The following is a 25,666-nucleotide window of genomic DNA, read 5'->3' on the forward strand; positions in this document are numbered from 1 at the left end:
TCACCCATGCACATTGAGGAGTTCCGGGGTGATCTGGTAGAAAGGAAAAAAATGATTTACAGTTTTCCTAGGATTCTTAAGTACTGGTATAGGACCCAGAATTTGAAGGCTGCAAGAGATTTTGGGTGGGAAAGGGCCTTCAACCCTACTAGTACTTTGGTCCTATAAGGGTTACCCCACCTGCAAGATAGGGCTGAAAAAGGCAAGAAGCTGTCATCAGGTGTCTGATAGGTGTTAAGTGGAACATGACAGAGATGTGAGAGGGCTGTGAACTGTCTGGCAACTGAAATGCTGCTTGGGCTCCTGTGGCCCCTTTTCTGGACCCCCAAAGCAGGCAAGAACCTTAAACGCTGGTGTGGGTCTAGTTTATCCTGCCAGTGAGCAGCACATTTGTTTTCTGTATACCAGTGTAACACACTGCTATTATTCAGACTGCAGGATGTTAAGAGAGACACAAGATGGCAGTGTCCTCCAACTCAAACACAACATAGCACACGATCTGGTGAAAAGCTTTATATATTTTGTAGGCTGAACCACAGGGCTTCATTAGAAGGCAGTGAATTAATTACATTTACTACATTTCCCAGAAGAGCTGGTGTGTGGGCAGCGGCATATCTTAGCAGAAGCCTGGGAACAGAAGCAAGAAGTGAGCTGGGAGAGAGATGGAAGGAAGATGTGAGGAGAAAGCTGTGCAGAATGCTGGAGGACCGGACCAGGCTGCAGAGTGGGAGAGCAGAGAAAGAGGGAGGAATAACCAACTGCTTGCATCACCAAAGAATCTGGAGAACTACCCTGTCAGCCAGAGGAACCGCTGGGGTGCTGGGGGCCCCCCACCAGTGGCTGAGATGATAACACAGATCAGGTGAGAAAGTCCCAATCCCCAACCAATTAAGTTGTCATTCTATTGAATCAGCCATTCTCTGTACAATTACTGAAATTGTTCACAAGTTTCAGCCTAGTTCACCCGGCTTATTAACAAATGCATCTCCAGCATAAACCAGTCATTAGAGCCAACTGCAGTGTCTGCCCTCTGCGTGCAAGCCACACCACATATCTCTGCAATTGATCTACATCCATCAAGGGATACTTGTCATTGTTGCCATTTGCTACTGCGACCTAGAGAGGAATTAACCCTTTGCCAATAAGTGCTTCTGCCCACCCTTTAAACCTCTTGCTTAAAACCTGCATATCATCTTGCGCTTTAAAGGGCTACTACCCAAGTTACCAGAAGTGTACGGTGTTGTCAGCAGGGGTTGGACTTTCGGAGTGGGGTCAAGAGTGACAGGGAACCCGAAAATAACTCAGCAACCCTTAAGGGAGTAGTGCTACACGTGGGGGCTCGCCTAGGATATCCCTGTCCAGAGAGTCTGTGAACCCCCCAAAAAAGGAAACATGGAATCCTCCGAGATCACCATGTGGTGTCAAGATGTGTGGAGATGAGCCTCCCCGGAGATGACTGGACTGAAGGGCAGGTCGAGCAGATGCTGATGGATAGCATCCCTGAGCAGAGAGTGAGTGTCCTTGACATAAGAGGCAGTCCGGATGCATCTAATGTGTTGGTGTTGGCTGAATGGAAGAAAGGGGTTCCTCCACTACTTGAAGAAGAAAGTATACACCTGTCTGACAGTGATGGCACAGTTGTCACAGCCTGGCCCCGCTGACTACAGCACAGAAAATCCAGAGAGGAACCCCTGAGCCCAAGTTGTCTACCTCAGCAGACACCGTTGGGGGGCATACCTGCCACTACACTGGACGAGCTTGGGAAGTTTATAGAGACTCTACTGAAGAACTCTGCTTCTATCACCAGTTGTAGCTTCTGAAGACTGAGATTATTCTTTAGCAAGGTCCCTACACCTCTACAGGAGGATGACTGACATTTAGGTTGATCAAGCCCTTTAGGCCATAGAAGAGTGGGAAGTGGCAGATTCCATGAAGAGAGAGATTAGTGGAGAGCTTATGTTCTCCTGCCTCTGATATTGTGTGGAATCTAAAAGTGGGATAAGCCAGTTGTACCGCTCGTGAGTGTCTTGAGGCCCTAGGAGAAGTATTCGGGCGAGTCGAGAACTGTACCGAACTGACATATTTGTTTGAACACATGTACCAGCAAGAAGAGGAGATGTTGTCCGACTATGTGCAAAGGCTGAACAATATTTTGTATCAGGTGGTTGTCCAGGGAGGAGTGAAAGCAGAAAGTGCCAGCTAGGCCCTCTGGGCTCAAGTGCAGAAGGGGGCTCAACCACTAAATCCAATTGCACAGAAAGGGTTAGGGTTAGCTATCTTTATGGCTCAAAACTGATGTACTCAAAACTGTTGAAAACCATACAAGAAGAAGAGGCCTTGATGGCAGCCAAGACCAGAAAGGCAGAAGTTTAGATTGCAATCAGGCCAAGGGCCTCCTCCTGTGTCACTCAAGCTATTACGACTATGGAAGGAGTGCCTGATACGCAAATCATGGCTCCAATGGACAGTATAGTGTAGACCCTGTCCCAGCTAGCTCAAGCTCAGGTATCTTTTCAGCAGTCTTTTTATGAGGTCCAGAAGACAGGAGGGCAAGTCATGGAGGCCCATGTTGCTATGCGGAAGTCGATTTCAGAAATGGGGCAAACTGTGTCAGCAATGGTGGCAGGCAAGGGAGAACCCTGGGTACCCCATTCGCTGCTTCCAACGTGGGGACTCGACCACGCCAGCCTCCCCCATCCCCTCCTCACTCCATTCTGACTCCAGAAGAGGAGGGGAATGATGAGGAGGAGGGGGTGGAAATAGGAATAGCTTGGCGACTGTTTTTATCTGCCATTAAAGATAGCATTTTTGCACCAGGACTGGCAGCTCCTCCAGCAGGCTCAAATTCAGAGACTTCTACCTCTGCAGAACCAGGCCCTGCAGGATTAGCTGAGCCCACTCTACAGTTAGATCCTGCCCTTAGAGACTTCCTCCTTCCTGAGCCAGTAATTGATATACCAGGGAGCTCTGAGGCAGATCATGTGATAGAAGAAGTCTTTGAGCTTGAGTGGAAGAAGAGAATACCTCATGGGAAGGTGATAACCTCTCCACTCAGGAGGAATCCAGATAGAGAAGGGAAATAAGAGCACCCAAGAGACTGACATGATGTTTTGGGTGAAATCTCAGAAGAAGCCTTTCATTCTAGTCAAAAAATCTTAGGGGCTCCTTTTTGCAGTATATTGAAGTGCATACAAGAATTTGTAAGCCCTCCTGCAAACACCATCCCAGAGTAGGTCTTCAAACCTATGACCCTACCTCCTGATCAAGCAGAGTCCCCTAATCCTTGGAGGGAGTATTTCTTACAAAATTTGATTAAGAATGAACATTTGCCAGTTGTATCTCCTGGTTAAGGGAATTACTGTTCTTTCCAAATGTACATATGTTATATTAAACATTGTTACTTTGTTAGTTCTTTGGGAACTTAAGTGGGGGGAGTAACACCTTGCTATTATTCAGACTGCAGGATGTTAAAAGAGAAACAAGGTAGCATTGTCCTGCAGCTCAGTGGCACAAGCTCTGGTGAAAAGCTTTATGGATTTTGTAGGCTGAACCGCAGGGCTTTGTTAGAAGGCAGCAAATTAGGGGACTATATTTCCCAGAGGAGCTGGTGTTCGGGCGGAGGCATATTAAGGCAGAAGCCCGGGAACAGAGGCAGGAAGTGAGTTGGGAGAAAGCTGTGCAGAATGCCAGAACACTGGACTAGGCCACAAAGTAGAAGAGCGGAAAAAGAGGGAGGAATAGCTGACTGCTGACATTGCCAAAGAATTTGGAGAACTACCCTGTCGGTCGGAGACCCAGAGGGCTGCTGTCACAAACAAACTTTGCAAGAGGAAATGCAGGACTGCTGGGGGCCCCATCTACAAAGAGACCACCAGTGACTGGGATGATCCCACAGAGAGTCCCAACACCAAGCCAATTAAGTTGTCATTGGCATTCTATTGAATCAGCCATTCTCTTTACAATTACTGCTATTGTTCAAAAGTTCCACAAGTTGAGGCCTAGGTCACCTGGCCTATTAGCAAAGGCATCTCTAGCATAATCCAGTCATTAGAGCCAACTGCAGTGTCAACCCTCTGCGGGCCAAGCCACACCACTGTTTCCCCTGCAATTGGTCTACATCCATCAAGGGACACTTGTCATTGTTGCCATTTGCTACTGCAGCCTAGAGAAGAATTAACCCTTTACCAAGCACCAAGTGCTTCTGCCACCCTTTAAACCTCTTGCTTAAAACCTGCATCTCATCTTGTGCTTTAAAGTAGGAATGCAACGAAATTTCAGTGGCCGAAAACACCCCTTTCGGCTGTTGGCCAAAATGAAAGAAAGCACCAATACAGGTGCGAAAAAACCCGCCCTTCGGCTGCTGCCACCACCGGCCGCCGCTCGATAGATCAGCGTTACCTGAGAAACCATTGATCCTGACGCTGGGCATAGAGATGAGTGAAGGAAAGATGGCTGCCACACATCTCTATGCTCTTGGAGGACTGGAGTGGTCACTTCCCGTTAAGGCCATTTTTTTTTCTTTTAAAGCACTAGATCAATGCTTTTTTTGATCCAATGCTTTACATTGCAGAGGAGAGATATGAGGTCTTATTGAACCCACATCTCTCCATAAAGAGGACCTGTCACAAATTATTTCTATCACAAGGGATGCATGCATTTCTTGTGCTAAGAATAAAAGTGATTAACATTTTTTTAAAGGAACACTGTAAAAAAAAAAAAAAAAAAAAAAAGAAAAATAAATACATTTTTTTTTAAGTTTAAAGTGCCCCCGACCTCGCACACAGTGGTGAATGCAGACGTAGGCCATGCCTACATATGTACATGGTGTTCAAACCACACATGTGAGGTATCGCCACGAACGTCGGTGCAAAAGCAATAATTCTTGCACTAGACCTCCTCTGTAACGTTACACTGCTAACCTGTAGAAATTTTTAAAGCATCACCCATGGAGATTTTTAAGTACCGCAGTTTCACACCATTCCACGAGCGTGTACAATTTTAAAGCATGACATGTTGGATATCTATTTACTTGCCGTAACATCCTCTTTCATATTTTACAAAAAAAAATTGGTCTATATATTGTTTTATTTAATCAAAGTATTTTTTTCCAAAAAATATATATTCATTTTTAAAAACTGTGCTTTTTGGTTTCGGTTTTCAGCCAAGTGCATCTTGAATTTTTGGTTTCGGCACCAGAATTTTCATTTCGGTGCACCACTACTTTAAAGGGGTACTGTCCAAGTTAAATACCACTTAAAGGATCAGGTCACCTTTTGGACAAAAATAATAAATGCACATTTATTTGCAAGTATAAAAATGTGCATTTAATTATTTTGTCCAAAGGAGCCTGGAAAACATTGCACCAGCGGTCAGTAGATTGCTGACGCCATACAGGTCTCCTGCAAACCTGTCAGAATATCTGCTTGCTGTACGGGATGTATGGTCAAGCAGATATACTGACAGGAAGTGTCAATTAACTGCTATGGAGCTCCATTGAAAACTACAACCACACAGCCACTAAGACTGTTGGGACTTGTAGGCACGCATTCACAGAATGGCCGAGCGATTTTCAAATCTGACAGATAGTACGGGGAAACTTCTCCCTGTGTTGTCAGAGGGAAGGGGGGTGGCAAGTATGGCTGCAGCTATGGGAACATGGTACATGTTCCACCCTAAAAATGGGTGGTACATATAACATGTTCCAAAGATGAACTTATCCTTTAAAGAGATAGTATCTGTGCGTGCCTAAATCCTGTTTTGAGGGACTTCCACCTGTTGCAACAAAGGAGATCTTAATTCTTGTAGTGCAACAACTGGGCCCCAATGAGCATGCAGATCTTTCACTGCAGTTAAAGGAACTTTAGCCTTCCTAATTAAAGAGCTATTTATCTCAGATTTGAACCTTGTCATCAGCTTCTGAGGGCCCAAAGTAAGCCAGCCTTATTCTTTAGTAGTTGTTTTTCCTTTGCTCACTGAGGACAGAAACATCTCAGATTTGAGGCCCTTGGTCAAATTCTGACCTGAACTGATTGAGATTTTTGGTGGATGTTTTGACCTTTGCTTAACCTGATGATGCTGCACTGATATGCAACAATGATGGGCACCGACGGCACTACTAGGTACTGGTGGGTGGAACTGCTGGGCACTGATCATCAGTGCAGATCCGTCCTCTGACCATTGCCAGTTATCGGCAGTACTTTCCTCACGCTGTGATCACAAGGTAAAAGGCCGCTGTGATTGGCCTTTTACCACATCACGTGATCAGCTGTGTCTGTAGGAATTCGCAGAAACCACTGCAAATTCTGCACCGCATCAATGTGAACCCAGGCTTACAGTACTTATACTGAACGTTAATATAGACAAAGTATCAGTTCTCTCCAAGTTGTGTGCAAGTCCATTTTCTGGTAATATTGAGAGTTTACTCTAGCCAGAAGTATACAGTGGGATCAGCAAGGGCTGGGCTTTCAAAATGGGGTCAAGAGTGACAGGGAGCCCAGAAATAACTCTGCGGCCCTTAGGGTCGTGCTACACCAGGATTATGGATTGTTTTTGTTTGGTATGGTGAAGGAAAGCCATTTTTGTTTGGCTGTTTTGAATAAGATGTTTGCTTTTACAAAGTTGGCTGGTAATCCGGAACCCCACATTATCACAGTATTTATGCCATATCTTTATATAGTATATCTCAAACCTCTATGAATGTGTTAACTGCATTCTGGTTAAAATGGAGACTGAAAAGGGAAGTGATATAGGTGACATTTATATTTGCTTCCACACGTCAGTAGCACATTTATTGGTTTCACACTTTATCTTGTTTTATTCACAGGAGACAGACAAGGGAAAAAAAAACCCATACTGCAGAAGAAATCCATCATGAGAACTGTGCTTAGCGTATTGCTGATTGCAGCTTTTCTACAGACCTATATCACAGTAAATAGGTGCAGCGCTAATAAATATGAATATATATGATATATACTATATGATACAATATCAGCAAGTGCAGAATATATGATATCACCTATTGGTGATTATTAGTGACTAAACAGTTCAAGGTGATAAAGTCGTGTGGATCTTGAGGGATCACAATTTTAGGTGCACGGGGGTCCTGATCCAAGAGTGATGGATGATGTGATTCAAATGAATGAAATACGAACTCACCGGAAGTGCGTTTAAAGTACGCAATATGAAATCCTGCGTCATCAAGCAGTAAATAGGTCATCTGTTTCCAGGTCAGATCACATCATAAATCACCATCCAGGCACATCAGCGTGTAGGATTCCCTGGTCCGTTAGCATGTATCACCATCTGGGGTCATCTTTTTGTTGTATGGGCACTGCGAATGATGGCACTCACACGGAGAGCCCAATAAGAGACCACATAGCGTGATACTGTATAAAGTAATAAAAGATGATAAAAGTGAGCGCGACTTAAATGCAAAAAGTGTATCAATGTGTATACACAAAAACGTTAGTGAGCAGCTGATACACCGAAAAGGTAACCAAGTAAAACCTCCAAATCAAACATATATATTAAATAAATGGTGCAGCGCTAAATACTAGAGAACAGTTTATACACACAATATATAAACATGCATGATATCACTCTAAGGGTGATCAATAAATACAAAAGTTTAATGTAATAGTGCGGATCATGGAGAGATCCCAATTCAAGGTGAGTGGACGTCCTGATCCAAGGTGTGATGGTAGGTGTGATCACACAAATAGGTGAAAAACGCACTCACCAGATGTGCGTTTAATATACGCAATATGCAATCCTGCGTCACCAGGCCATAAAACGATCATCAGATCCCAGATCAGATTGTACCCAGATCACCATCTCGGTTCCACAGAAGTGAAGTCATCTGAAACCGCTACCAGGTATCACCACCAGGGTCCTGAGTCCTCCAGATGGGCACTGCGAATGATAGCACTCACACAGAGTGCCCAATAAGAGACCTCATAGTGTGATACTGCTTTAGATGCTTTTATTCAGGGTTGGTTGGTGTGGGGTACATACAAACATAAACCAAAAAGTTAACTGACCATATGCATTCCTAGGTGGTTAGGTGTCCTGCTGCTTTGAGGGGGGCAGCGGCAGCAGCAGCAGCAGGACACCTAACCACCTAGGAATGCATATGGTCAGTTAACTTTTTGGTTTATCTTTGTATGTACCCCACACCAACCAACCCTGAATAAAAGCATCTAAAGCAGTATCACGCTATGAGGTCTCTTATTGGGCACTCTGTGTGAGTGCTATCATTCGCAGTGCCCATCTGGAGGACTCAGGACCCTGGTGGTGATACCTGGTAGCGGTTTCAGATGACTTCACTTCTGTGGAACCGAGATGGTGATCTGGGTACAATCTGATCTGGGATCTGATGATCGTTTTATGGCCTGGTGACGCAGGATTGCATATATTAAACGCACATTTGGTGAGTGCGTTTTTCACCTATTTGTGTGATCACACCTACCATCACACCTTGGATCAGGACGTCCACTCACCTTGAATTGGGATCTCTCCATGATCCGCACTATTACATTAAACTTTTGTATTTATTGATCACCCTTAGAGTGATATCATGCATGTTTATATATTGTGTGTATAAACTGTTCTCTAGTATTTAGCGCTGCACCATTTATTTAATATAACTGTATAAAGTACCTTTATTCCAAATAGTGGGTGCAATCAATATATGACAATCAAAAAGGTACTGACCATGTGTTCAAGATGTCCAGTTGCTGTAGCGTTTCGTGCAAAAGCACATAGTCATGGGGAGAGAGGGCTTACAGCAGGGACATCCGTGTCCGTGCTATTTATATATTTGAATGCCAATTTTGCTTGGCGCGGCCGCCATTTTGCCGGCTATTGGCGCATGCTCAGTCCATCGGCGCCATTTTGCCGAGGATCGTGGAAGCGCCCATCATTCTCTGCATTCGGCAAACTGGTATATTACGGTGTTCCAGCAGCTTGATTTCTATTTTCTATAACTAAAGGTGGCGCTCGCTTAACACTTTCTTACTATTTTCTACAGACCTGTTTAAGTTTACCTTACAGGGAACAGTGCATGCACAATGTTTGGAATATTAATAAATTACCAATTTAATGGCTTGTGTAAATGTAGAACTGCATGCTTTCAGATAAATTCAGTTTACCTCCCTCTGTTTCTTACTTCCTTTTCATTTGTCCTGAAGGATAACTAAACCCAATAACAAAAATGCAATATATTGCAGCTTACAGGCCCTTGATGTGGTGGCTGCATTTGTTTTCTTACCAATATTTTTTTTATTGAAAAAATTATAGTATACAACCAGATAAAATATCAATGTAGTATAAAATTGTCCTCAATTAGCTTTGTACACACTAGTAAGGTGGCAGCCATCAATATAAACAGCATAATTGAACAGTAATAACAGATGACGTTTAGATAACGTTAAGTATTGCAGGTGGTTATACATAGATTCAAAGACAATATCTGACTCCAGGGAAGGGGGGGAGGGAGTAGGGATGGAAAGGGGAGAGAGGGGGGAAAAGGGAGGGGTGTAATCAGCCCAGGTCAGATATACCATCAAATAACAAGGAAAAAAAGGCTCCACACATGATGACATTACTTCCGAAAAAGATATGTAAAACTGCAAAGCTCCACCTTTATAGGGGAAATGTCTACGTCAACCTTTACAATGTACACATGCATTATTAGTGTGCGTAAGACAGGACACTATAGTCTTCAGGACATCTATCAGGTTTTTAGAAAATGGAAAAGAAAAAGAAAGAAGAAAAGGATAGGGGACATTGTAGGTGGAAGAGTCCCCTAGGAAAAAAAGGGCAGGAAAAGAAGGTGGGAAATAGTAAAAATCCAGCAGGCCCCTAGTGGTCCCCGCTCCTCCAATCCACCTGGTGTCATTCCACTATGCATATGGCTGTAAATATGCAAGCCAAACCCTATCAAATCTGGTCTATCCGTTCTTTAAAATGCTCACCAGTCTCATGTAGCATAATCCATATTTTATTTTTGGCTTCAGCAAAACTCAAATAAATTTAGGCCTTCTAAGCCCTGGCTGGGGTCATTTTTGCAGCCAAGAGCATATAAAAAAAAAAAAATAAGACTGCTCAGAAGCCTGGAAGTCTCATTCGATATACCATTAAATAAAGCCGCCTTGGCCTGCCTGGGGATATTAATACCCATTACAGTACATAGAGTGAAAATCTGAATCCAAAAAACAGTCGAACTCTCAGGCATGTCCACCATATATGGTGGATCGTGCCCTCTCCTCCACATCCCCGGAAGCAGAGAGCCGATGCTCCTGAGAACATCCAGGCAATCCTGGATGGGACCAGGTACCATCTAGAAAATACCTTCTAGTTAGCTTCCACCAAGGTTGTGTTCATGATTCTCCTGTGCATCATGTCTGACCATCGCTCCCAATCAGACTCCCCAAACTCTTCCCCCAAATCCACCTTCCATTCCCTCTTTTAGGAAAGCTTGCCCAGAGAGGTGGGGGAAAAAAAAAAAAAAAAAAAAAAGTATAGTTCTGGGATACCACCCTTTGTACCAGGCATGGTCCAGCATTTATTTTGATAAAGTGTCATACATGTAATGTCCTCCGTATTGCACTTAAGAGACTGCACAAAATGTAAGATCTGATGGAAAAGAAAAAGTTCTGAGGGTGGCAGTTGCAAGTTCTGTTGTAGGAATTCAAAAGTTTTAATGTCATGAGGTCCAATCATGTGTCTTATCCTGTGTATGCCTTTGTGAATCCACCAAGAGAACTCTTGAGGGGGATAGGCCTAGTGGGAAGAGGGGGTTGTTGAACAATGAAGCTGCAAGCATATGAGGAGACCCCTGAATTTGGAAAGGTACTAGGTTGAGCAGGCAACTCGACATCCACTGGAGCTCCAGATAAATTTGAAGAAGAGGGACTGTAGTTTTTGCAGATAGAGGAAAAAGGGATCGGGAGGGACCTAAAATCCTTGGTAGAACCATCATTTTGAGGGCTGCTATTCTCCCCATCCAGGAAAGAGTATGCATTTGCTTTTTTCAGTAGAAGTGGAACCGAAACTTTGGCAAAGGATTATAATTAGCTCTAGGAAGCACAGAATTAGTTGGGGGTAAGCTCTTCTTTTACAGGCTGTGCTTAGTTTACACCTGACCCTCTGTTGACAGGGTCATCAAGTAGATCACTTTACCAAGCACCTGCTGTTAATTATTAACAGTGACAGATTACCACTTGATGGAATGAAAAGGTTCTCTATAGTGTAACCCACACAAATGTAGTAATAATAAAGGAAATCTTTGAAGAAAAATACAACGCTTCATCCTTTTGAACATAATAGTTGCCTGGGGTATTCTGATGTAAATATCACCAACATGGAAACAAAACTGAAACTGTAGGAGTCCAATCACACCTACGCACGGCAACATATGTATACTGTAGGTGTGCATGGGCCCTTAATGTTGTAGGTTCTAGATCAGTGTTTCTTTTTTCAGTCAAGGCAACCTTTAAAAATTATGGGTATTCCCAAAGCACCCTTTAAAATTAAGGACAGTCTTGAGGCACCCCATTCTAAACTAGGTTGCCTCAAGACTGTCCATAATTTTAAAAGGGTCCATTCTAAAATATGAGAAACTATTCTAATAGTTTTTATAACGCAACACCCACACTTGTAGGGCACCCAGCATTAGAGGTGATTAACTAAAAGGCAGGCCTGTCCACCCACTGGCTTGTATACAAGTTTTGGGCAATTTTTAGACATTTTGCCAAGGCACGACTGAAGAAACCTTAAGGCACCCCAGTGTCCCTGTGCACCCTGGTTGAGAAAGGCTGATCTAAATCATGCTAACCTTCTACTGCATTTTATATAGTTTCCTTCTATATTTGTACCAGTTAAACTTTTTATAATTTTGGATCCATGTTCACATCTGTTTAGTTGACAGTTGCTGCAGTAACCTAGATTATAGCATTGCAAGCACAATATTTACCAGTTTTATTCCAGAGCATTCCTCCAAGGCCTCGTTCATGTGGGGGGCCATGCTAAAGTGTGCAGCCATGCAAGGGCCATGTTTGCCTACACAGGCTCCCCAATTTGACAGCCGTGTGAGTGCATGGTTCCAAACACAGGCAAATGTGCGTTTGAAGCTGTTAATTTCGGAGCAGTGGCTGCGACTGTGCAGCCGCTACATCCCAACCGACATGAATGGGACTGCTTGCACAGGGATGCACAAAACACCTGCGAGTTCCCATACAGGCAAACAGCCCTTGCAGGGGTGCATGCTGTAGTACACTCATGCGAATGAGGCCTGGCAGCTAATCAAGAAACAAAAAAAAAGGGCAGATTTGTTCAAAATCTTTTATTTACTATAAAGACAAAAACACCAAAATAGGTACAAATTATACTATAAAATCGGTTCATGGGTTAAAAACCTTTAATAATTAAAATATCTTGATATATTTAAAATAACAAAGGATACATTTAAGCCAATTTTTTTCTTAACCCAGAGATTTCCGCAACAATTGCTTGCACAGTTAAGGTGCTAAAGAGAAATTAGCCCTTGAGCCCTGGAAGTCTTAGGAATCAATCTTACAGCAAGTATAGTCTCATTGTGAAAAGTCAACTTTGGTAGAAGAAGAAAAAAACAAAACAAAAAAACAAAAAAAACAAACAAAAACTATAGGACACCTGAGGTAGTAGAGACTGAAATAAAACAAGCAGTAGCCGTTATTTACAACTTAACAAGTACCAAATAACATTAAGAATGTCACAAAAATAATTATACAATACAATTTTCAGTCCAGCTTTGATCCAAAGAAAATAAGATTATATCACAATCTGCATAAAAATAGGACACCACAATTGCCAGCAAGCAGGGCCAGTGGAGGACAAACTCCTAAGTGGAAGCAAGACTTAGGGAGTTTGAAATGTGGAAAGGACAGGAATCTAGAGAGTAATACTGATTAGCTGAGGTTCAATTATGCGTAGGGGGAAAAGCATTAAAACAGCCAACAATCTTCCAGTATATAAAACCAGACAGTGTATCAGTAGCAAGGGAAACAGAGCTGATGAATATTTAAGACTTCAAGAAAATAATTATACGCCATAGCATAGCTGTCAAGTAAAATACAGTTAGAGCTACTTAATTTCACATTACGGAATACAATTTAACTCTTTGGAATATGCTTGTCTGTCGCACACACACGAAAAAAAGGGAATGTCCAAATTTGTAAAATTCACATTTTAATACAGTTCAGCATGTGTTTCTGTACTATCTAAAACAAACCTTCCAGATCCATACAAGGTACATTTGCTGAAATGTACAATAGCTTATTAAGTTGATCCTGAGAGTCAGAATAACCTTTTTCATTAGTTTTCATTGTGCAACATCCCCAACCGGCTTCCAAGGAGTTAAAAAACATTGATTGAAATTTTAACCATTTAAAAAACAAAAAAAAACCAAAAAGCAAGAGAGCTGCCATCTTCCTTCTATATTACATGCATTAAACAAAGAGAATAAAAATAGGACAGTAAAATGAAACTGCTAGGTCAGTATTTCACCAGCCAGATAGACACAGATGATGTTTGGCTCATTTAGGGCTCAGTGACACAGTTGGGGCACAATCTGTTGCGTCCAAGCTGTAGCCAAGTACAGCTAGCGCAGGTTGGACTTGTATCAGATCTTCATCACCTTGACAAATCTCATATTAAGACGAGGCAATGAGATTAACAAGTCTATAAAATAGTAATCACCACAACATGATCCACAGGGTATTGAATTTGCAGTGCCTTATATACATATAGCATTCTCTGTTCAAGGAACATTTCCAGAGAAAACCATGGAGGTCCCCAATGCTTAGTTCTATAAATTTTAGCTGCCAAGCTTTCATGTTGCTCCTCTTGCTTTAGTAATTTCAATCAATAACTGAGGACAATTCATGCAGATGAACTTCCAGACCTGCATCCTTGCTGCTGGATTAAGACTTACACCCCGTTCACATGAGCACACTACGGCGTACACCCATGCAAGGGCAGTTTTTTCCCCACACAGGAGAATCCCATTTAACAGCCATATGAGCATGGATGCACAGCTCAAAAGCAAACCGTTTGCATTCAGAGCCATCCACCCGTACTCGTAAAGCTGTCAAATTTGGGGCAGTGGCTTTGTCTGTGCAGCTGTTGCGTCCCAACTGACATGGATGGGACTGCCTACATTGGGAGGCACAGAACTCCTGTGAAGGTAAATATGGCCCTCACATGGGTGCACACTGCAGTGGAGGTCTTAAAGTATTGACAAGGAAGGAGGGGCAGCATCCAAACCCGTGACGTGATAAGGGCCAATGTGGTGTGTTGCAGTGGAGGGGTTGTGTGGTGCCATTCAAAATGTATGGAACTGAAGTGTACCAAATTTTACTGCAACGGTCCAGTCAGCATGGGCCCTAAAGCAACACACACTGTAATAAATGCAATCTATAAAAGTGGTTCTTTTGTTACTGGTATCTTATGATACTTGACAGGAGATTAAAGATCAACATATGACTAATGTGGAGGGGGGCACAAACAACCCTAACATGTTTATTACTACTGCGAAGCAAGGGGTGATTACAGGACAGAGTACAGGCTGTCAATATCATCCATGGCATACTGCCTAAAAAAAGTGTGCCATTATCAACAACCCTGTAGTACTGGGGATGGCTTTTTTCAGGTTCAGATAATGCATTCAGAAATGACAGAGAATGCAGGGGTAGAATTTGAACACAGAATTTAGGAGCAAGTCAATCAAATCCTAAACTCAGCAGGTAAGGAGTCAGGGAACATATTTCAGCTGACAAGACGTAGACAAAGCTGACAAGTAGCTCCCTGCTGACATGTACAAGGCCATTGACTATCTTGCTCCTAGGATTAGGCAAGCCTGGGATGGGAACAAAGCATGATCAGCAGAGTTGAGAGCCCCAGGAGCAGCAAATATCATCTTAGAACTATTGGGGTGTAGCAGATTTTCAAGTAGCCTTTTGTGCTTCTGCTATAAACATTGCATATGAGCCAGTTCCAATTCATGATGTATGACAAAAGGAAAACCGCAGAGTCAGCAGACAGACAGTGAGAGTGGTCAAGTTACAGTCTTTTTTTGATTTGGTTTGAAAAAACTATACTTCAAAATACTTTTAGTAGAAAAATATTAAACCTGAATATTCCAGACAAAGAACAAATTTTCACTTCTCAGACATTACTGATCAAGAGAACAGGCTAAGCAATCAATGCACAGTACCTTACCAAAATGAACAGTGAGTGGTCAGGTACAATGCTTGAGTGATCTGGAACTGAATGGATTAAAATCAGTCATTTAGCTTAATTTATCATTCACTACAATAAAAAAGCGGATGTTTTTAAAGGATATGTAAACTTATCTTTACAGCACCCTCAATTTGACCTTTTGTCAAACTACATATACTAGTATAGTAGCCACAGTCAACATTTGCAGATGTTTCAACTGAAATGAATGAAAACTGCAGGGTGCATGTTTGGGGGTCTGAAGCCCACACAGTGATCATCAGATCCCCATGGTTAAGGTAAATGCCATTTAACTAGGTGCTTTGAGGGAAAATACAACTTCACTCAAACCAATTATTGAAGCTTTGAATGGTTGCTTACAAGTTTGAATTACATATTCAACTCAAGGGCACCCACCTTAAACTGAAATACTATGGGGTGGAGACTGCCTGTAAAATTTGAGCTACTTGGGCCAAAGTCTTAGGCAGAAGTTCACTAAAGGGTCCAGAGTAAAATCGTGTGGTCTGAGAAACAGAAAACCTTTTCAACTGGCCCCCACTATTCTCACAATGACCGTGTTTAATCCCAAAAAAAATCTCCAAACCTTTCATTTGTTTTATAATTATATATATTTTCTCTCTTCTTTACTATGCCCTGTAGTTCTCTTTTCTGCATATTAGAGGATGTAAAACATTTTAAACCAAGTGGTAGTACACTCTCGTTTATCTTTACCTACAGGTACGGTAGGTAAAAATAAATGAGTTAAAATGTGCAATGTTTAGGAGATATTTGAGCGAGAAGCAGCCAGTGATGTCACCAGCGCATGCGCGCTGAAGGAATGGCATACCCTGAGACTCCCACACGCATGCGTGGGAGTAACATCATCACGGCTTGGTTAAGTGGTCACAGCCCACAAACCCAGAAACACGACTGGGTGATGGAAACCTCTGCAGCGGTTACAGAGTGCCAAATGAGGGCTTTGTTTTAAGGGAAGTCCTTCATAATGTGCTAGTACGCTTATGCCTTTTTTTTTCAAAGAATTTGCTACCGCTTTAAGATATTGTAGAAAAGGAAGTGGCCAATAGCACATTTATTTTTGTTTAGCGAGACTTATTTATATAATTGAAGAGGAAACCGGGTTATACACGTGACTGATCCTGCCATCTGGTGGCCAATGCTGACAGTGCATGTACAGAGAGATGGCTTTTGGCGCCTAAACTGTCCAACCCCGACGTTCTCTAGAGTGAAGTTGAAGGAACTTTCCCCAGTGGTCCTTTTAACATTTGGTGCTTTAAAAACTGCTCACATACGTCAAACTGGAGGCCATCAATTTCCAGGATATGGGCATAGCAATGCCACGGCAGACAGGGTCATGGCTAGTTGCATGCCGTTTTGTTGCTGGATACAAATAACCACACAAGCAGAGCCCAATCCTACACGTGTACATATCCTTATGTAACCATATTTGTCATTTGATCAGAAGTCGATCAGAAGACTAATTTCCATCTGATCCAGATCACTCATTGTCTTACAGGGAAAAGCTTTTGGGTACAAGTTACCCAAAATATAACTCTTCCCTCTTTATATATGCATAACAGTTCTCTAAAAGAAGAAAAAAAAGACAAAGGTTGGTTCTGTTTTGTACAACTGTGGTAAAATACAGTGTAGTCAGTATTTACACATTGCAATAATCTCTATGGCCATGTATACTGCGATCTGACAGGTACACTAATTACAGGCTCTGCCCTGCATTGCCGTCATGACTCCTCTCAGTGGAAGCTTCAGAAAGCTGGAGATGTTTTATACAGATGCCAGAAGTCATGGCCCACAAAGTAACGTTCATGCAAATTTCACTAAAATTACAAAGCACACACCAAGATGTGTTTTATATATGTATATAATAAATAAAAAATAATAAAAAAGGATACGATTAAAAGTCAAAAGGGACAGTATCTCTTTCTCATTTTGATTTTTGGAAAGGAATCTCCCACAAGGCACACATTTTGTCTCATCTTTTAAGTCCTCCTTGTTCTGAAGCTGTTCCAGGTATGAAGTGGTCATGCACAGGGCAGGGAGGGACAGACATTACACACAGGTACAGTATGGCAGAGACAGGACATGCAGCTATGGAGGAACAGGGTTCCCTGTCTCTATCTCAGTAGCAATCTTAAAATGGTCTTCTGTATAGAATGCTTCTACCACTTTGTTCTAAAGACCGGGTGCTTCAGTAACTCTCTTGACGGGGGCCGGTCTTGAGGCTGAAGTTCCAGACATCGAAGAGTGACGTCCCGCAAGCCTGGAGACAGATGCGGAGGGATTGATGGGGCCGTTGTCGCACTTGCAATCTAAAAGGAGAAAAGAATAAATAAGAGTCGTTTTGATGCAGCACTGAATAGGCCACAGATATGGTCAAGGTCTCAGTGAAATGTTTTTTGGTTGCAGGTTATGAATTATTTACCAATTAAGCCTTGATCAGTACTAATAAAAGGGTAAATCCAATAACACTCGGGTCCTGCTACCGCACAGCTCCCTCTGTGGTAAGAACATATGTAGCCCCTCCATGAAAGCTCATTATACCAGTTCCTCCTAGCTCATACAAAATACCAATAATAAAAATGAAAAATGGGAATTTAGACAAACGTATATTTTCTTATCTTGTAGAATGCTACAGGACACAGGAATTGATTCTTAGACCTAAGGTTATGTGCTGCAACCTTTAAGTGATTGGACACTGCCAAAAGCTTTGCTGGGACCGCCCCCCGTGTACCCACATAACTCTGCCCACTCCAAGGGCTTCAGTTTCTTAGAAAGTAGTAAGGAAAGGGGAGGGACCAGTGTCCTGTACTGGACTCCAAGATATGGTATTTACAGGTATATCTAAATTCTTATCTTAATTGTACAGTTCAGGACACAGGAATGGATTCTTAGACCACAGGACATCCTCAAGCAATAAATCAAGGCGTGGGCAAAATAAAAAAAGAAGAGTCAGCAGACCCAGACAGTTTACAGCAGATGCAATACTTTTGGCAGACTGGGGTTAGGTAGGGAAGGAGGGACTCACTTCCTGAGGGTATAAGCCCTAGAAAGACAAAATGACCACCCAGGAAGGTGGAAAAAGGAGTGAGGAAACCTATAGGGGGACATTGCTTCAGGAAAATAGAACAGGGGTCAATTCTCAAGGAAATTAAGGCAGATACACCGTATATGTAGACCCCTTTTCAGCTATTTAAAAACTGCATATGCTATAATTTGTAAGCATAAAATCCTCTTGTGATAAACATACAATGATCAATACTTGTAATGGGGGAAGAGGCAATGTTCCTGACTCGGTCATACGAACAAATTGGTTGCACACCTATGACATCCTTTAGTTTAGAGTTTATTCTTTTAAACAGACTACACATGCTACATTCTTCCACCTAGAGCCGCCCCCCCACCCCCATGCATTTCACTCATACAGGGCTTAATCGTAGGCACTACGATGTAGTGATCTCTATGATTAAGCTCTGTACCGCTGAAATGCATTACAGGGGTGGCCTTGTGTGTGCTGTCTGTTTAATAAATCAAGTCAGATCTAAAGGAAGTCAGATCTAAAGGAAGTCATAGGAATGCAGCCCGTTGGTAAGGAAGCGTTGCATAGCATGTGAGCAGGCTCCAAGGTTTTGGCACCTGGCTGTCTTACAGGATTATGGAGCTAGTAGGCTGCTTGGTAGTAGTGAGTTGTGGAGTGATAATTCTTGAATCCACGTTACAGCTGGGCTCAAAGACTGTGGCCCATTGTTAATGGCTATTCCACAGGTTTTCAACTCTCCAAAAGTTTGGACATCTATGAGAATTCTCATATCCCAGCAGGGAAGACAGCAGAACAAGACTCAGAAACATACTGTGCAGTGACTTCATAAGGGGATACAAGAAAAAGAGGTGAGACATGGAGCACAGATCTAGAGAACACAGGTATACCTTAAAGATGAGAGCAAGGTGATTGGAGTGCTTCTCTGCATTCCATGGAGGTTTAGCACAAGCCATCTCTATAATGCTGCAGCCAATGCTCCACACGTCACAGCTCCGCCCATACTGCTGCCCCCTCAGAACCTACAGTAATATGAGGAAACAGGAATTACTGGGTTAGTAAGAAAACATCTCAGAAAGGTCATTTCTGGATTACATATGTTCATACAGCAGATAAAACAAAAGTGATCTACTTGGTCAAGGAAATGTTATATAAAATAAGTACTAGAGCTGCAGGAATAGAATCGTACCTCTGGAGCCATAAAAGCAATTGTTCCCAGCAGCTGCCCCTGAAATTCACCAGCACCTGTGCCCTTTGATGCCAGCCTAGCTGCTGCTCCAAAATCAGCAATTCGAAGTCGCTGTCCAGTGCTGTCAATCAGTAGATTAGCACCTGAAAAAGGGATAAAGAACCAATTAAATAAAAGCAGTCAACCCATAAAATGGACAATTATGACATCTAAACCCTTCTTGCCCACAATTTACACATAAACATGCCTCAGCATAACTCCCTGTGCTGTGGAAAAATGTCCCCATTTGAGAACCATCAGCTGAAACTTAGAGCAGCTGCTGGCTTTCAAATCTGCCGTTGACAGCTCTGGTCCCCACTGAGGATCAATGATGGCTTCCAGCCATATGCTTCTTTGCTTATGGAAGGAAGCAGATAAACCCAGCTCCCTTCAGGCCGCAGATAAACCCAGCTCCCTTCAGGCCGCAGATAAACCCAGCTCCCTTCAGGCCGCAGATAAACCCAGCTCCCTTCAGGCCGCAGATAAACCCAGCTCCCTTCAGGCCGCAGATAAACCCAGCTCCCTTCAGGCCGCAGATAAACCCAGCTCCCTTCAGGCCGCAGATAAACCCAGCTCCATTCAGGCCGCAGATAAACCCAGCTCCCTCCAGGCCGCAGATAAACCCAGCTCCCTCCAGGCCGCAGATAAACCCAGCTCCCTCCAGGCCGCAGATAAACCCAGCTCCCTCCAGGGTGCAGATAAACCCAGCTCCCTCCAGGGTGCAGATAAACCCAGCTCCCTCCAGGGTGCAGATAAACCCAGCTCCCTCCAGGGTGCAGATAAACCCAGCTCCCTCCAGGGTGCAGATAAACCCAGCTCCCTCCAGGCCGCAGATAAACCCAGCTCCCTCCAGCCTGCAGATAAACCCAGCTCCCTCCAGCCTGCAGATAAACCCAGCTCCCTCCAGGGTGCAGATAAACCCAGCTCCCTCCAGGGTGCAGATAAACCCAGCTCCCTCCAGGGTGCAGATAAACCCAGCTCCCTCCAGGGTGCAGATAAACCCAGCTCCCTCCAGGCCGCAGATAAACCCAGCTCCCTCCAGGGTGCAGATAAACCCAGCTCCCTCCATGGTGCAGATAAACCCAGCTCCCTCCAGGCCGCAGATAAACCCAGCTTCCTCCAGGCCGCAGATAAACCCAGCTTCCTCCAGGCCGCAGATAAACCCAGCTCCCTCCAGGCCGCAGATAAACCCAGCTTCCTCCAGGCCGCAGATAAACCCAGCTTAATTCAGGCTGCAGATAAACCCAGCTCCCTCCAGGCCGCAGATAAACCCAGCTTCCTTCAGGCCGCAGATAAACCCAGCTCCCTCCAGGCTGCAGATAAACCCAGCTCCCTCCAGGCCGCAGATAAACCCAGCTTCCTCCAGGCCGCAGATAAACCCAGCTTCCTTCAGGCTGCAGATAAACCCAGCTTCCTCCAGGCTGCAGATAAACCCAGCTCCCTCCAGGCCGCAGATAAACCCAGCTTCCTCCAGGCCGCAGATAAACCCAGCTTCCTTCAGGCCGCAGATAAACCCAGCTTCCTCCAGGCTGCAGTATTTATCTGGTTTAAAGATCAATTCACACCTGCCTCACAGTTCCTAAGTGACTGAGTGCGGTGTGCTTTTCAACCCAAATATTTGATGTTTTGTTTTTTAGTCATTGTGCTGCATAACAAATCTAAGAACTTAGGTTGTCTGTTACCGCCCCCCCCCCCCCCCCCCTCGGGTTGTTTAGGAACCCAAGTTTTATGTAAATTTTCCTAGTAGTGACCTTATTGTTCCATAGTGAGCAGTATGGTCACATAAGTAGTTAAGGTGTGTGCATAGTCCCCCTACATCAGTGGGCAGGTATGCTTGGGGGGGATATGCCCCTGAAATGACCTGTATCCATGGCAACTAGTCACTCTTTCTGGAAGTGCACCAGCACAGCCATTTGAGCCCTCCACGGTCTCCCTTAGCATTTAGTATTCACACTGCAGGCATTTGCACCTTCTTCCTCCAGCATATCAGCACAGGCTAAAAACGTGAAAGGGACATCCCAGTAGTGGGACAAGGTGGAGTTCTGGCCAGGCCATCTTGGATTCTGCTGTGGATTGAATAAAGGCATGCCGAATATTTGAGAAAGTGAGTGCATTTATTACTTTTCCTTTTATATTTTAATTAATTGCGCTATGAAATGCAGCTCCCTTGCTGTTTCTGGTTTTCAAGCTGCCCATACTTCCTTGTCACAGCTAAGGGGATGTCCATTGAAAGCAGGACATTACAGTCACAGTGTCCTTGACCCACTGGGACACCTCAGCGCATTAACTGGGAAGTTGTTCTTCCTTGCTGTAAAGCTCAATCTACAGTGCCATGTGTGAAATGCTTTGGTGTGGTGCGATAAAATGATCCACGCATACATTTTGTTACAATATTCATGGATAGAGAAAAGTGAAACTAGAAAAAAAAAAAAAAGTTTAAGAAAAAAGAAAAAAAATCAAGTACTGTGATGCACTGTAACAATGCACTGCCTTGCATGTACAGAAAGCATGGCCGCTGGTGTGAATGGGCCTTTAGTGCATTGATGCGCCGACACATTCTGTGTATTACCACAATGTGTGTAGTGCATATGTACAGGGTATACATGCGCATCACACCCCTGATGTTTCCACTTGAGGTTGGCGCAAGAGATCTTCCCAGCACTTCCCACTGCACATGGAAGTCAGTCATGTCTATGATCCTTTCAGTTATGGACACCCTAGTTCTCAGTCCTGAGAACCCCTGAGTTCATTCAGGAAAGTGATGTGATTGGTAAGAGAGAGAACATGTTTACTGATCTCTTGCTTGCCATCCTGAACGGATGGTTGTCACATAGTACAGGCAGGAAAGCAGTGGGGATCACAGGGCTCACCATTAGGAACAATGAGCATAAAGCCTAAAAGAATGCAGAAGACATAAGGGTTAATGCTGCAGATCACAGTATTCTAAAAAATCTAAACTAATTAAAATAGAAACCTCTGGACACCAAAGGGTCAGTTATACTTTTACTATGATCCAATGTAAAGAGTCAAGCAGAAGTATCAGATTGCACAGTGCATACTGAGTACAGCCACTTGCAGGTACTGGGAACACCACAAACTGCATGCTGACTGCATACAATGCATCTCCAATTGACTGAAGTGTTACTAAACCCAGGACCCTGCATTCACTGTCACCCACAATACACAGAACATGGAAATGCATATCATTTAGTAAATATAAACGGCTAAAAGCCTTTTCTCATCAGTAGTATATAGCAATATTGTGACTTTTATCAGTGTCTGGCCGAGCACTGGTTAAAGCATTTTTCATTCTCTTCTGTCCTTTGAGGCTGCATGACCTCTGCCCCTCTGTCTGGACAGTGCTGATTGGCCCTATGCTGATCACATGTACCCTCCAAAAAAAACAAAACAAAACAAAAAAACTCTAGTGATACACACCAAACTGAGCATGTGCAAAGTACCTCCTAGGGCTCTGCACCATCAGCCGATGGATTGGGGACTGTGGAAGAAGGGTGGGATCGGAGGAGACAGGATAAAACAGTTTTTTTTACACAGTGCAGAGGATTTACCCCTTAGGTTCCACAGTGAGTATACGTATGCTTTACTGCATATACAGACTGATTTTACTGTTGTGGGTTTGGTAACTTGTCAGCAACCTTATTAGATTTTACATTCTTGATTATTTAACAAATGTTTTTTTTAATCTGACAATAGACAGCCTGACCTAGACAAACATGCTGAAGTTCCAGCTGAAAACATTTGCAGAAGCCACACACCAGTGTCCCAATGCAGGATCTGACCCAAACTATGACCAAACCAACAGTAATTTGAGCTTTACAGCTGTGTTGTGATCCCTGGGCCCACCACACTGCTATTTGCTGCTACCCAAGTATATGTGGAATCTCAGTACACATAAGCATCAAAGCTTGAACACCACAAATGAATCACCTTTTATGTCTCTGTGAATGATCTGGTTCTCGTGCAGGTATGACAGTCCCCGCAATAACTGCTCTGTATAGTTGATGATGACAGATTCTTTAAATGCGCCGTATTTACTGAGCAGGTGGGCGACGGAACCACCTAAGGATACAAGATCTGAATTAGAAGAGGAAACCGCACAACACACGTCACAGACAAAAAAAAGGATTTTCTGGTTACCTGCCATCCACTCCACAAACAGATTGTAGTTGTTCTTCTCACAGGTTGCCCCCAACATCCTTATGATATTTGGGTGACTGAGGTGATTCATCATCCTGATCTCCTCCCGCAGAGCCTCCACCACCTCTCCCTGCTCAGTGGATGTGTTCCTCACATAGGTCACCTAACAGAGTAGAAGACATTTACTGCTCAGTACATGCTGTAAATCACAGAAATGTCCCCTGTGTGTATATACCAACACAAGACCAACATTACTGACTAGTAACTAAAGCTGGAAAATGACACTACTATATACCAGTCTCTGAGGTCATGGTTTTTTGGGGGATCTTGAGCACATTATAGCATGAATTTATGAAAATTAAACAAGCACATAGAAACTCACAATTGTAGCAAGCATTTTGGTGTTTATGTCTAATAACTTTTTGATTATCTTACATTGGTAACATCATTTGTGAACATCAGAATGCAGATAAGTAGCTTATAGATCAGTTAATCCATTTTATTCTTGTTCATTACATTCTCTCACCTGTTTGACGGCCATTAAAGTGCCAGTTCCAACATCCTGAGCTTGATAACAGGAAGAGAAAGCTCCCAAACCAATCTGCTGGCCTTTAAGCCATTCAGCCTCTTCCCGATAGTGATGTTTTGCTTTGGTATGTCCAGGGAGGGTCTCCGGAGTCTAGCAGTAAAGATCAGCATGTTAATGGCACAGTCTTTATACAGAGGCATCTAATTAACTACTTGGGCAGGTAGGTATGCAGGCAGGCAGACAATGTGGCCAGAAATTAAGGATGGATATGTCCCATACACAGAAGAGGTCACTGGTTCCTAGTAAACTGATGAGATTATATATGCAAACATGCTGACTCCAAGTGCTGTCTACCTCATGTGATAACAGGTACTGTTGGCATGGCATGCAGCATCAATGCAGAGACAAATCTTTGTCAACCCTTGCTGCTGTTCCATTTGCATAAAGCCTGCTGTCAATTGACAACCAAGAGCTGCTCCAGGTTTTGGAAGGATCCAGACAATATTGTCAGGATCCACCTGAATGACTGATTGGCAGCTGGCTCAGCCTTTCAGCGCACTGCTGAGAGCTGGAGCCAGCTACTCCCGCCCCCTCTCCAGCAAGCACCGGAGGAGCAAAGCAGAGACCGCCAGTCACCACTCCCTGCAGACCAATAACTGAGTGATCAGTGGTCATGTGATCGCCCAGTTCTTGGTGTTAGAGCCGACACGGGACAGCTGCAGCGTCACACTGATGTTGCAGCATGGATGTGAGCTTTTGTTTGTTTTTTTCAAATCCTACACTTCTTTAAATACCACATTTAGGAAGAAAGGATCTATTGTACAGGGGCTGATGGATGGTAAAAGTAAATATTTCTTCTAATCATATATTTCTGTTATTTGGGGGCACAAATTGACGGCTTTTTCAGTTGTACATCCATGTCTGCTGCTTTGCACTGGCTAAGAGCTGGTCACTGGCCTCAAAGATATTTTTGAGGATTTTTTCTCAACACTTTTGCTTACAATAAGATCACAGGTGCTGGCAGATGCCACACTGAAGATGCACATTTTTTAAGCACATATGAACAGTTATTTTACTTTACTACACTGTCCAACAGTGAATCTAAAAATGCTTTTCCCTACCTGGAAATGCAAAATCATGTATATATGCACATGATTTTGCACATCCTTGCCACCCTGTATCAGTACTTCTGCTACAGGGCGGTCTGGAAGTGGTCAATTAAAAGCCATCACTACAAAGGATAGCATCTGATACTGCTGCAGGTGCACATTTCTCAGCATCTCTATTGCTTCAAATTCTCACCTGTTCTGACAAGCAAACCTCCGAGACTTCGGAGTTAGAAATGTATTTGTTCCACTATCAGTTCTACTTTAACAGTCTCAGGTCTTAGCTCTTGAAAAGCAGCAGGTTGTTAGTCACAATGTAT

General features: G+C 43.4%; 1 protein-coding gene across 2 annotated transcripts in view; it reads right to left on the reverse strand.

The window, feature by feature from the left end:
* Positions 1–12,328: 12,328 nt before the first annotated feature.
* Positions 12,329–25,666, reverse strand: part of MAP3K1 (mitogen-activated protein kinase kinase kinase 1) — a 108,039-nt gene continuing 94,701 nt past the window's right edge. For both annotated transcript variants that reach the window (XM_089688069.1, XM_089688070.1), the window contains exons 15-20: positions 24,238–24,390; positions 23,712–23,874; positions 23,502–23,633; positions 19,515–19,657; positions 19,216–19,347; positions 12,329–17,600 (exon numbers count right to left, since the gene is read on the reverse strand). In XM_089688069.1, the coding sequence (XP_089544195.1) occupies positions 17,451–17,600; positions 19,216–19,347; positions 19,515–19,657; positions 23,502–23,633; positions 23,712–23,874; positions 24,238–24,390 (873 nt within the window). In that variant the 3' untranslated portion in view covers positions 12,329–17,450. The remainder of the gene's footprint in view (positions 17,601–19,215; positions 19,348–19,514; positions 19,658–23,501; positions 23,634–23,711; positions 23,875–24,237; positions 24,391–25,666) is intronic.

This window comes from Staurois parvus, unplaced genomic scaffold (genome assembly GCF_062004578.1).
Source record: "Staurois parvus isolate SC_StPar_1 unplaced genomic scaffold, SC_StPar_1.0 ptg000445l, whole genome shotgun sequence".
Lineage (NCBI taxonomy): Eukaryota > Metazoa > Chordata > Amphibia > Anura > Ranidae > Staurois > Staurois parvus.